The sequence below is a fragment of the Marmota marmota genome, unplaced genomic scaffold (assembly GCF_001458135.2).
Source record: "Marmota marmota marmota unplaced genomic scaffold, marMar, whole genome shotgun sequence".
Taxonomy (NCBI): Eukaryota; Metazoa; Chordata; class Mammalia; order Rodentia; family Sciuridae; genus Marmota; species Marmota marmota.
In genome coordinates, this window is record NW_025999945.1 from 10,419,195 (window position 1) to 10,432,471 (window position 13,277).

General features: G+C 39.6%; 1 protein-coding gene across 5 annotated transcripts in view; it reads left to right on the forward strand.

Annotated features, from left to right (window-relative positions):
* Plce1 (phospholipase C epsilon 1) overlaps positions 1 to 13,277 on the forward strand; it is a 371,015-nt gene that overhangs the window by 337,979 nt on the left and 19,759 nt on the right. For all 5 annotated transcript variants that reach the window (XM_048801772.1, XM_015500030.2, XM_048801774.1 and 2 more), the window contains 4 exons: positions 2,647 to 2,778; positions 4,264 to 4,554; positions 9,528 to 9,691; positions 11,165 to 11,426. In XM_048801772.1, the coding sequence (XP_048657729.1) occupies positions 2,647 to 2,778; positions 4,264 to 4,554; positions 9,528 to 9,691; positions 11,165 to 11,426 (849 nt within the window). The remainder of the gene's footprint in view (positions 1 to 2,646; positions 2,779 to 4,263; positions 4,555 to 9,527; positions 9,692 to 11,164; positions 11,427 to 13,277) is intronic.

Sequence of the window (13,277 nt, forward strand, 5' to 3'; positions counted from 1 at the left end):
GGAGCCAGAGATTCCTTAATTTTAAGTTTTCCTCCAGTAACTGTTTGTAAACCTTTGGCAGCTGCTAATGCTCATCTGCTAGCAAATTCTGTTGAAAAGAATATGAGTGAAAAAGTAGCAAACAGATACTTCAAAGAAATACAAGAAGCTAACATTTTCATTTCACAGAGTGAGACTTTACATGACCTAAATAGGTTATGATCATACATGCACCTCATGAAATTATTTTTATGATGGAGGAAAATTCTTTACCTGTCAGTCAATTGTGTGATCAAGTGTGAGGGCCACCCTGTTCAAAAATCACACTCAGTGCATCTCTTATTCTTCATCAATACAGGTGATACTGGGTACACCCAATCCATTCCACTGCCTTTGTCATTTCTCTCTAAAGCACTGAATAATGAAGGTGCACAAATTCTCATAGATATTTGTAGTCAGTGTAAAAGATGAACTTTCTGTACCAACAGAGAACCATAGAGGGGCCAAGAGATTATTTGCTCTGACTTGAGGCACACACTAAGCATATGGATGGCATATTAAATATACTGTATATATAGTACATATCCTTTAATAGGTATTTTTAATTGATTTATTAATTAAAGTTTCTGACCTTTTTCTCACCCCAATTCTATTTCCTTTCTCAAAGTAACTAAACTAGGTTGCTGAAATCATTGCTACAATACCTTCTAAACATTTGTTGTTTTCATATTTGTTTGGATGTACATGAGGAAAATGTCAGTTTAATTGATAAGTTACATTATCATTTTCAATATATCTCACCTTTCACCCAAAAATACTTGGTAAGGCACACCAAGACCATATGGTCTGACACCCACAGAAGTAAAGTGAGTTTCCCACAATCATGAACCTGGGCAGTGTCAGGCAAGACCAGAACTCGGTGTCTCAATTCCCAGGGCTGCGTTCTTTTCACCACACTGCCTTAGCTTTCTTAGGACCAAGGAAGTAGCTGATTTGCTGTTTTTGTTTCTATCTTCTATCTTAGAGGATTTGTTTCTCAGTTACATCTTATATCTCTCTCTATTTTTCTTTTTTCTAATAGGAAAAAAGAAAAAGAAGGGCATGGTATTTGATCTCATTATTCCATTTATCATATTACCCCACTCCATAGTTTCTGGATACTTCCCAAATCTCATCAAGCATATACACACACCATGGTCTTTCCTGCTGCCAGGCTTTTGCTCCCACAGTGTACTCAACCTGGCCTATCCTTCCTTCTCCCTTTGACACTGTCCAAGCTGCAAGGCCCGAGACACTTCAACCCATCACACTGCCTCCTTCTGGGGAGCTCCTTGCATTTATAGGTACATATTTGGCCACCTCCTTGGTCTTTACTTGTTCTGCAGTGAAGAGTACAGCCAAACCAATAAATTAAAAAAAAAAAGAAAGAAAGAAAGAAAGAAAGAAAAGAAAAAAAAAAAACAGCCAAGAGAAATATTGGATAGTGAAAACATCACTGGACAATATCATTGCTCAGAGATCTGGGACCTTGCTACCCGATCTGGGACCTTGGCTACCTGACTTTGGCAAAGGCAAATCGCCTTTCTGAGACTCAGTTTTTTCACCCCAAAGTCTATGCTTTTAAACATTATTCTGTCTCTGAGGATGTTCTTGAAGGTATATTTCTGTTTCGGAAAAAAAAGGGCTCCTGATGCTGCTTCAGCTTAAGGAATTGCTCTCCTACTGGTACAATTATGGACCTTGGGAATGATTTGGAGGCAACTGTGGCTTCATTGGAGCCTTTAAGTCACTCTTAGAGCCAGGTCTGTGTGGTGTGCATTCATTTTCTCACTCAACAAATATGCACCAAGTTCCTGCTATGCACCAGGCACTCTGCCAGGCGTGAAGGATCCAGGGAGTGGTTGGACCAGGAGGGAGAAAGAGAAGCCATGAAATTTCATTATTATCACACTGTATTTCCCATTTAATTCTCAAACTAATCCTATGAGTGCATTTCTCTTATCATACCCATTTTGTAAAGAAGGGAACTAAGGAAGTTAGAGTGTGTCAAGTCAAGGCTCAGACCAGAAGGAATTGAACCTGAACAATATGATGTTAAAGTTCAGACTTGAAAACATTCTCTTATCTCACAAAATTGAGTAATTAATATGAATTAAATACTAATTAAATCTTGACTACAGCACTTTTTTTCCATACAACTTTTAAAAATCTTTCAGGGGGCTGGGGATGTGGCTCTAGCGGTAATGCGCTCAACTGGCATACGCGGGGTGCTGGGTTCGATCCTCAGCACCACATACAAACAAGATGTTGTGTCCACCAAAAACTAAAAAAATAATAATAAATATTTTTAAAAAATTATCTCTCTCTCTCTCTCCTCTCTCTCTCTTAAAAAAAAAATCTTTCAGGTGCACTGCCAACTAGTAAGGTGTGGATAAGAGAGAGACAGGGCTTGTGATTATTCTGCAGGAAGCATACACTTCTTGTTGCATGTGCCTATAGAGATAAAAACTTCAATATAATTGCCTACAATACTATTATTAACCATGCTAAAAATGCTAGCAGGTCTTCTGTTATGGGGAGTAGTAAGACTTCAAAATAAACATTAACAGGGATGGAAAATGTTGCCTGTAAGTTTTTGGCTTATTTATTTTCATTTTATGGGAACAGGCCTGTCAACTCTAAATGCATCTGGCTCTAGCAGAGGAAAAGAAAGGAAAAGCAGGAAGTCCATTTTTGGCAACAATCCGGGCAGAATGAGCCCAGGGGAGACAGCAACATTTAACAAAACATCTGGAAAAAGTAAAGTCACCTTCTTACAATATCTTTGCTTGATCCTGCATGCTGAATGATTCATGTATTTGCTGTCTAAGCACTTCCCTTGAATTTTGAAATTCTTTTATATTTTCATGAATGTCCACATTATCTAATGGCATAAATATTTTTAATTTATGCTTTTAACTCATTAAAAATAACATTTCACTGGAGATAGTCTAATGTCCTTTGCCTCAAAAGTAAAAACTGGAAGCACCTTGGAACATTCTAGTGGTTCTTGGAACTGTACTCTTTACCCAGAAGATATATCCATTTTATTTCTAATTACTTTTTATTATGAAGGTAATAAATTCTCATAGTTAAAGTTCAAACAATACAGAGTATTATTAAAATTCCTTTCCACTCTCAGTGTCCTCGTGCTACTTCCCAGAGGTAACCACTCTTAAGTTTATTGTGTTTTGTTCAAGAAAAATAAGATCCTTTTAAAGATAATCCAAGTGGGATGTAACTGAACAAACTTGTGTATCTTTTACACCTGCTGTAAAGTTTACATAACCTTCTGTACATATATCTTATTCTCTTTAATAATTCATTGTGTGGATATACTGTCATTAAACCACTTCATCACTGATAACTTTAGGATGCTTCCTGTTTTCATTTTCTGTGGGTTTTATAAGCTTGTACATATATTGTTGTGTACTTGTGCAATATATCCACAGAGCAGATGAGGTATAGAGGCAAAGGACTTCCAGGATTCAAATTTAAATCTATGTTGCAGCCAAGTGTGCTGCCACGTGCCTCTATGTTCCCATGACTAGAGAGGAAGAGACAGGAGGATCACAAATTAAAGGCCAACCCCAGCAATTTAGCAAGACCCCAAGCACCTTAAGGAGACCCTGTCTTAAAATCTTAAAAAAAAANTATATATATATATATATATATATATATATATATATATATATATTTTATATTATATAAATATGCACCAAGTATAAAACATACATATATATTTTTTTTTAAAATAAAAAGGGCCTGGGATGTTGCTCTGTGGTATACTGCCCCTGGGTTCAATCCCTAGTACCTAAATAAATAAATATCAGTGTCACTACCCTCATTTATTTATCTATTTATTTATTCATTTGGGTGTTGTTACCCTTATTTATTTATTTATTTATTTGTTTATTTATTTATTTGGGTGTTGCTACCCTCATTTATTTGTTTGTTTATTTGGGTGTTGCTACCCTCATTTATTTATTTATTTATTTGGATGCTGGGGCTCAAACCCGCAGGCCCTTACTTCTGAGCTATGCCCCCCAGTCCACTATCCTCTTTTTAAAACTCAGTAGACATCATGTTGTTTCGAAGTGGTAAACTAACTCTCCAGTAAAATTCGAGATCTATTCTGATGTATTCATGTGCTATGGCTGTTTGTGGGGGTGTCGTTCAGGTTTATCTTTCTAAAATGTTTAAGGTTTCGACACTAATCTGAGACTAATCTTTTGGGGAGTTTAGGTTCCTATGAAGGAATTCGACAGACCTGGGAGGAATCTTCTTCCCCTCTGAACCCAACCACATCCCTCAGCGCTATCATTAGAACTCCCAAATGCTATCATATCTCATCGCTGAATGAAAATGCCGCCAAACGTCTGTGTCGCAGGTATTCTCAGAAACTGATCCAGCACACCGCCTGTCAACTGCTCAGGACCTACCCGGCCGCCACCCGCATCGACTCGTCCAACCCCAATCCCCTCCTCTTCTGGCTCCATGGGATCCAGCTCGTGGCACTTAACTACCAGACAGATGGTAACGCGCCTGCATCTGCGCCTCTCTCCTTTGCTTCTGTATGCCAGTAAATGGGGTTCTGCTAATAATATTTTGGCCAAGGGGCAAGAGTCCACACCATTATGTGATTTAATACTGAATTATGCCCCTGATGTTTCAGAGTTAAGATGATAGGGGGGGGAAAAAAACTTGGAGGGAAGAGGCTCCACCCCTTTTTTAAAAGCACTTTTTAAACACAAGACTTCTCTTGACAGAGCTGTGTTCAGTTTTGTTTGTGGCTGGCGCAGGGGTGAACCTAGAGCCTCACACATACTATCCTTCCCTCTACCATGGGTCACACCCACCAAGCCCCACTTTGTTTTTAAGGTTCTTCTGGGACAGGGATCTTTTCTTTTTTCTTTTCTTTTCTCTTCTCTTTTCTTTTCTTTTCTTTTCTTTTTTGAGCTAGGGTCTGGCTATGTTGCCCAGGCTGGCCTCGAACTTCTGGGCTCAAGTGATCTTTCTGCCTCAGCTTCCATGTAGCAGGGACTATAAGTGAATGCCACCATGCCTGGCTGTGGGGCAGGGATTTCTTAACATCTCTTGGTTTATCTGTCTCACTACACAACTGTTCTTGCAGTCAAAAAGTAGTGTCACTTACCAGGCACGGTGGTGCACATCTGTAATCCCAGCAGCTTGGGAGGCTGGGGCAGGAGGATAGAGAGTTCAAAGCCAGCCTCAGCAAAAGCGAGGCACTAAGTAATTCAATGAGACCCTGTCTCTAAATAAAATACAAAATAGGTCTGGGGATGTGGCTCAGTGGTTGAAAGCCCCTGAGTTTAATACCCAGTACCAAAAAAAATAAAATAAAATAAAATAAAATAAATAAATAAATAAGGCAGTGTCATTCCAAACATTGTGCAAATTACAACCATTTTTAGCTTTTTTCCAGCCCTTTGTAATTGAGGTGGAGGGCACTGGTCAGTGCTGTAAGTGTTGCAAATTAAAAGAGAACAAGCATATGAATTGCATGAACAGATAAAGTAGCGTTCATGTTCCTCCACTGTTGATGAGACTCAAGTGAGATCTAAAAACTTCAGAGTAAGTTTTCATTTATTGCATGCTTAATATATACGAGGCACTATGCTAAATTCTCAATTCCTATTATTTCATTTAATCTTTACAACAACCCTAAGAAATGATCCTCATTTCTCAGAGAAGCAAACCAAGGCAAAATAGTTAATTTGTTCATGGTTACCGGATGACTTGCAGTGATAAATTCAGTGTTTTGTTTCCACTTGGTTAGGAAAGAAGCAGAGCTACAGAAGGTGAGGAAAGAGTTGAGGAGGAATGTTTCCTAGAATCTCTTCAAAAAAACATAGTCTTTGCTTTGGATAGAAAAGCAGCCTTTATCATTTAGCTCATGTGAACTGAGTCGGATTGTAACTAACTGTGCTGAACCATAACCACAGCACAACCCTCTCTCCAGCTGAGGTCAGCCCACAGCTGTAGGTCTGGGACCAGTTAGCTTCCTGCCTCTGGTGCCAACCAACAGTACCCTCTTGTGGCTGACCCCAAAGACATGTGGTTAGAGATATCAGTCACGGTATTTTTCCCCTTGTTCTGTTTCCTTTTCTCAATTCAAATTAAGTAAGCTGATGCAGGTGAAGTACCATACTTAGCCCAGCGCCTGGCTTGGCACATGGAAAGCATTCCACAGATGTTAACTATCCTTAAGTGCATTTGATAAGTTATTTTTAAAAAAAAAAAAGTTTGATTTGGACTCACCAATGGAAATAATGGTGAAATACTTTCAGAGTTGTAAAAAGTTTTATTTTCCATTTCTTTTCAATCTTTCCTGAGTAGCTTGTGGGTTCACATCCCTAGCCCTGTCTGAACCCCTGTGTCTACTGGCGCCCTTTGTTATTATGATACCGAAATATTTTAAGTGCACTGAAACAACTGGCAAAATGATTTTCGCAAAGAAATAGAAGTGTGTTTGGTCTTGGATGTGTCCTTTCTCCTAAAGTGCCAAGACTGATGCAGACAGTCTGGCTCCATTGATGGCAAAGGGAGCCCCGGCTCAAGGGGACCACAAAGAGTTGCCACTCCTGCAGTCCAGTAGCATACACTGAAGCTAAAACTTGTCCTCCACTCACCACTAAACACTCTTCATGTCCCCAAAGGAAGCCAGGACACATCAAACTGCCCACTCAGGGGAAGCAGATGACTCTGTTACATGATTCATCCTCAAGGTCCTTTCCATTCTTTCATCCCAGAAGAGAGCGTTGCCAACTAACCTCCCATGATTCAGTGAAGCAAGCATTGATTAAGCATCCCCCTTGTTGAACAAGGCAAAAGCCACATGCAGTGTTAGCGTGTTTGTCTATAAAAATGGTCTTCATTTCTGCAAACTGGGGGCGGAGCCTGGTTCAATATCTTGCACTCGGCAGGCTGCCCTGAGTTGGAGCAGACTATCTCTATCAACCCCACTGCAACCAGAACCTGTAGTTCTTGATATTTGGTCCAGATCTCTTCCAAGTGTTTACTTCTCTGTGTATTGCAATTTCAAATAGATAAGAGTCAAAAATTCTTAGATTAGAAAGTGCTTTTTCATCTGTGATCCCTCGCATTTTGCCTTTAGCCTCCCAATATGTCTCCAGAATCATCTGACTTGCCATTTCCTGGATCTCAGAAGACCTAGTACTCCAAAGGGTTGTCTATGAACATAGGGCCTTCTCTTCTCCAGTTTTCTACTGGCTCTGTTAACTCCAAGAAGGTCAGAAGTGCTCTGTAACAAGAAGTCTTGCAGGAAACTGACTCAAGGCTGGTAGGGAAATCCCTGATTTTTGCTGGCAACAGACCATCAAAAATCTTTCCACATGGGTACAGAACAGATTCCTCCCTTGTATACAGGACCTACAGGTGTGTAAATACGCAACTCCAGTCAGAAGAAAAACCTCTTTTTAAAAAGCACTCATTATGCTTTATTACATGATAGTTGCACTTTTAGTGATTTTTCTGGACCCCAAATATAAGGACAAATATTATGAGAATGGTGTCTACTTAATACAAGATTTCTAAATGAATAGAAGGCTATTAGGGCAATGCTATGCTCAATTTATCATATGGATTGATTCAGAAGGGTAAGTAGGGTTACACTGATTCATGCACATTTTTTTACTTGGTTAGAACAGGGGTTTTCAAACTGTAGTCACTGATGAAGTTCTGGGACCACTCCTAGGAAACAGTAAGAGGGCTAGAGTTCAGATCTCACCTTCATTTCAAACTGAGCACTACCACAAGGGTCTGTTTTACACATTGGGTCACCATGAGATACCTTAGTCAAGAAAAAGTGCTTGAAAGTTTTGGAAAACTATTAGGATAGATACCGCACTAATGCGATCAGACTTCAAATCTCAATGGAGTTGACATTATAATCAGTTAAGTGTGAGCAGCTCTTACTATTGTTAGTAATACAAGTTGAGTATCCCTTATCCAAAATGCTTGGGACTAGAAGAGTTCCGGATTTGGATTTTTTCAGATTTTGAAATATTTTCATATACATATAGTGAGAGACATCCTGAGGATGGAACCTGAGTCTAAATACAGGATTCATTTGTGTTTCATATACACCTTACACACATAGCCTGAAGGATTTTATACAATATGTTTAGTGCTCACCCATCAGGTGAAATTTGTCAGTGCTCATTTTCATATTTCCAAGAATTTCAAATTTTAAATTTTTATATTAGGTATGCTCAACCTGCATATGTCTATTTCATATTTGCTATCCTGTGTGAGCTAGTTTGTTTCACTGTCTAAGCCATCCTAGCCACGTCTGTTTTCTCTAACACAGAATGGCCAGGGAAGAGAATTTTCTCCTCCTGCAAGTAAGACAGCATGCCCTCCATGAAATCAGTCAGTCAGCACTGGAAGGGGCCTGGCAGATCCAGAGCAATTCACTAATTTGAATACACTAATTCGACAGAAAAGGAGACTGAGGCCCCAGGAGCTTTCCTATGTCTAAGACATCCTTATCCCAGGAATTCCTGCACATTATCTTGGCCAACCCCAGATACATGGAAAATTTTTACACACAAGACACAAGGGTAGGGGCCAATTTCCTGTGGTTCCAAGGTGATTACCACACTTTTCCTTGATGTTGGTCCACAGAGCAAAGTTCATTCTGCACATGGAAGGAATCTATCAGGGGGAAGATTTGTCAGGTGTGTCTCATAAACCTTTTGCTCACTTGGGCAACTTTTATACAGACTTGAGCCATCGGATGAGCGTGTGAGTGTGGAAGAGTCCAGAAACAGTGCAGGAATCCAGTTGTTCATCAAAGCACTGTGCCAAAGAAAATTTTGACCACAAAAGATTCAAAGCCTTTGTGAAGTTCTTAAAGATTATGATTGAGGGGATTGTGGACATGATGTGAATCAAATGTGATGATGATTGTTTTGTATTTAACTACAATTTAAAAAAGAGGTAAAAGTAATTTATGAGTTGAAATTGAAATTTTTTAAGGAAAAGCTGTTTCTTCAGCTGTTTTTATTATTATTATTAAGATTTTATCTTGTCTTTGAAATAGCAAGACTTGGCCATACATGATTCGCTATTTGGGGATAAGAAAACACTGCTATCCCTTTCCAAAACTCAGTATAAAATGAGATATTTTGCAAGATTGTGCAGATGTATGTGATTGATTCCTATTTGTAAAGGGAATTTTTTATGAGGCAGAACCTGGTTTGGAGTAAAAACACTGGGCATTTCTATAAACTGTATATTTCATGGTGACAGAGATTTTCATGTCTTGTTACCTGCTGTATCTACAGTGCCTAACAACCTAGCACACACTGGGTATTTGCTGACTGATACCATGAGTGGATAATTATCTCACTTCATGCTTGAGTTTCCAAAAAAAATGATGCAAATTTCTTTTGAACTTTAAATTTCTGACTCTGAAGCAACAAAGTGGATGAGCAATATCAGGTTTTTTTCTTATTTTGCAGATCTTCCTTTACATTTAAATGCCGCCATGTTTGAGGCAAATGGTGGCTATGGTTATGTATTGAAACCCCCAGTTCTGTGGGACAAGAACTGCCCCATGTATCAGAAGTTTTCTCCACTGGAAAGAGATCTAGACAACATGGAGCCTGCCATCTATTCTTTGACTGTAAGTAGGGCCACTGTTGTGAAGCATTGAAGACTTCCTGAATATAAACTGGTTTTGGATTCATGGCATTGCAAAACTGACGTGTCACAAATCACGGGGGCGGGGGGGGGCAGATTTAGTTCCCACAATGTTTTTATCTCTCAGAGTAGTGGCTCTGGTTAGGTTAGGGCTGCAGTCATCAGGCACCGAATTTGCCAGAGCCAAGTAGGTGCAGCCAGAAAAATCCCTGCTTTATCTGATGTACTAATGATGGTCAGTCTGTCTTCCAGGCCCACAGAATCATAACTATGAGTAGACCCCATAAAAGTTGGGCTTCATCCAAGCACCATGGTACATGCCTATCATTGCAGTGATTCAGGAAGCTGAGGCAGGAGGATCTCAAGTTGAAGGCCAGCCTCAGCAATTTAGCAAGACCCTCAGCAACTTAACAAAACCTTTTTATATTTATTTTTGAAAAAAAAATAAACAAAAAGGTCTGGAGGATGTAGCTCAGTGGTAGAGCACTCTTGAGTTAATCCCCAGAACCAAAAAAAAAAAAAAAAAAAAGCTGATATCCTTGTTAGATCAGCTCATCTTTAGCTCCAATGAGCTCTAAGATAAGAAAGACCTGCATCAATATATAAACAGAGTGAAGCATCTTTCCTGCTTCTAGTTTACCTTTTATCCTTCCTAGGCTTTTTCTTATATCTTTCATTGCTTAAATAACTTACTGTCAAAACTCCACAGACTCCCCTTAAAAACAGATTTCCCTGTTTTTTGTTTGATTTTGGTACCAGGGATTAAACACAGGGGTGCTTAACCGCTGAGCCACATCCCCAGCCCTTTTTTATATTTTATTTAGAGACAGGGTCTCACTGTGTTGCTGAGGGCCTCGCTAAGTTGCTGAGCTGGCTTAGAACTCATAATCCTCCTGCCTCAGCTTCCCCAGCTGCTGGGATTACAGGTGTGCACTACCATGCCCAGCTTCTATTTTCCTATTCTTTTTTTCTCTCTTAGTTTAACAACAACAACAACAAATCTGGGTGGGAGTTAGGAAAGAGGGAGACAAGGTCATCTCTCCATCTTTTGATCTTGTCTCCCTCTCTGCAAAGGAAGTCTGCTTATGACACACCAGATTTCTCTTCAAAGATTTTTCTGACTATCCTGTTTTTTCTTTCTCTCCCTAAGACAGGAGGGCAGCAGCTCCTTTTCTCTTTGACCATTTTAGCTAGAGTTGAGTGTCGTTTTATCTGTTTACAGAAGGTTAGGAGTTAATTTTTGACAACACACTCTGTTTGAGTTGAAAGGTTACAGTTAAGTGAATACTGTTGACAAAACAGTTTTTATATGATTTCAGTAGTATGAGTACCTGACCTTGTCCATTTACCTTGTCCATGAAGTCATTCTTTGTGGATGGAAGTGGTGAAACCCAGAAGTTGTCTTCCCTTCTCTTTCATCTTCTGTGACCTTGATCCTTTTTTTCTCCCCCTTCAGATTGTCTCTGGCCAAAATGTGTGCCCTAGTAACAGCACAGGAAGCCCGTGCATAGAAGTGGACGTCCTGGGCATGCCCCTGGATAGCTGTCATTTCCGTACGAAGCCCATCCATCGAAACACTCTGAACCCCATGTGGAATGAACAGTTTCTGTTCCGGGTTCACTTTGAAGATCTTGTATTTCTTCGTTTTGCAGTTGTGGAAAATAACAGTTCAGCGGTAACTGCTCAGAGGATCATTCCACTCAAGGCTTTAAAACGAGGTAGAATGAAAATCCCAAGCAGCACCCATGGTACCCCTAGCATTTTTTAAAGGAAGGCATGAAGTAAGGAAAGAAAAGAAGGGAGAGTTGTGGGGGGTTGCAAAAGTGAGCCATGGTCGGAGGTGGTGCCTGGAAGACATCCAGTATTGGAAGCCAGGGTGGTATTAGACAGAAAGCAGGGGAAAGAGAATTTTTGAGCAAAGGCCAGGGCTTTTGGCTTGTGGATTGGCTTTAGTGTGGCGCTCTGAGGAATTTTGGCTTCTTGCACCTGGCTCATGCATTGCTTCTCAAACTGATGTGCACAGGAATCACTTTGGTAATAACATGCAAATCCCAGTTACATAGGTCTGGGTCAGGGCTTGAGATTCTTTCTTTCTTTCCTTCCTTCCTTCCTTCCTTCTTTCTTTTTCCTTCCTTCCTTCCTTCCTTCCTTCCTTCCTTCCTTCCTTCCTTCCTTCCTTCCTTTCTTTCTTTCTTTCTTTCTTTCTTTCTTCTTTTTTAGACCTTTATGTATTTATTTATGTGGTTCTGAGGATTGAACCCAGTGCCTCACATGTGCTAGGCAAGTGCTCTACCATTGAGCCACAACCTCAGCCCCAACATTCTGCCTTTCTAACAAGCTTCCAAAGGTGGTGATTCTGCTGAAGTACACTAAGTATCAGGTTCTACATGTTCCCCCCCCCACCTCTCTAGCCACACTCAAACTGCCATTCTCTGAGCTCCACAGACACCTTGCAATTTCCTACTTCTTAATTATTTCCTATTTTTCTTCTCTATTGTGCAAATATCCCCTTATTATTATATTTGTTTGCTGGGGTATTAATAAGAAAATACCACAACAAGCAACTCGGGAGGCTGAGACAGAAGAATCATGAGTTCAAAGCCAGCCTCAGCAAAAGCAAGGTTCTAAGCAACTCAGTGAGAACCTGTCTCTAAATAAATAAAAAAATAGGGTTGGGGATGTGGCTTAGTGGTCAAGTGCCCCTGAGTTCTATCCCTGGTACAAAAAAAAAAAAACAAAAAAACACAACAGAAATTTGTTTTCCCGCAGTTCTAAGGGTGCTAGGAGCCTGATTCAAGGTGTCAGCAGGTCTGATCTCTTCAGAGGCCTCTCTTCCTCGCTTGCAGATGCCAAGCTTCTTGAAGTGTCCTCCAATGATCTTAGTCTGTGTGCACATGTCTGTGTCCTAATAGCCTCTTCCTCTAAGGACACTGGTCATATTGGATTAGAGCCCACCCTTATGACCCCCATTTTCACATACTTACCTCATTAAAGGACCTATCTCCAAATAGAGTCACATTCTGAGGTACTAGAGGTTCAGGTTTCAACATATGAATGAGGAGCACAATTCAGCCCATAAGATTATTATGGAAATGTGAGAAAGAAAAGAATAGCAAAAACTTTTTTTAAATTATCCATCATTTCATCTCCCCAATATAATCACTTTAGGTGAACGTCTTTTACAGATTTCATTTCTCTGCCCATGCATATGACACGAGATATGTTTTTAAACAATAGGCTCCCTACTAATCTTAGTATTTTGCAAGTTACTAGTTTTCACTCTCTAATGTATATGATGAGCAACTTTTCATGTTACCTGTACATTGACATTACCACTCTTTTTTTAACCACTTTTTTTTTTTTACTACTTTTATTGGCTGCACATGCCTTGATGTCAAAATGATCAGGTTTTCCTGCTAATTTTTTTTAAATGAGGTTACTTTTTTTTATACTTTATTTTATTCATTTGGTTTTTTATTTTTTAAATATATATTTTTAGATATTGATGGGCCTTTATTTTATTCATTTATTTATATGTGGTGCTGAGAATCGAACCCCATGTCTCACAC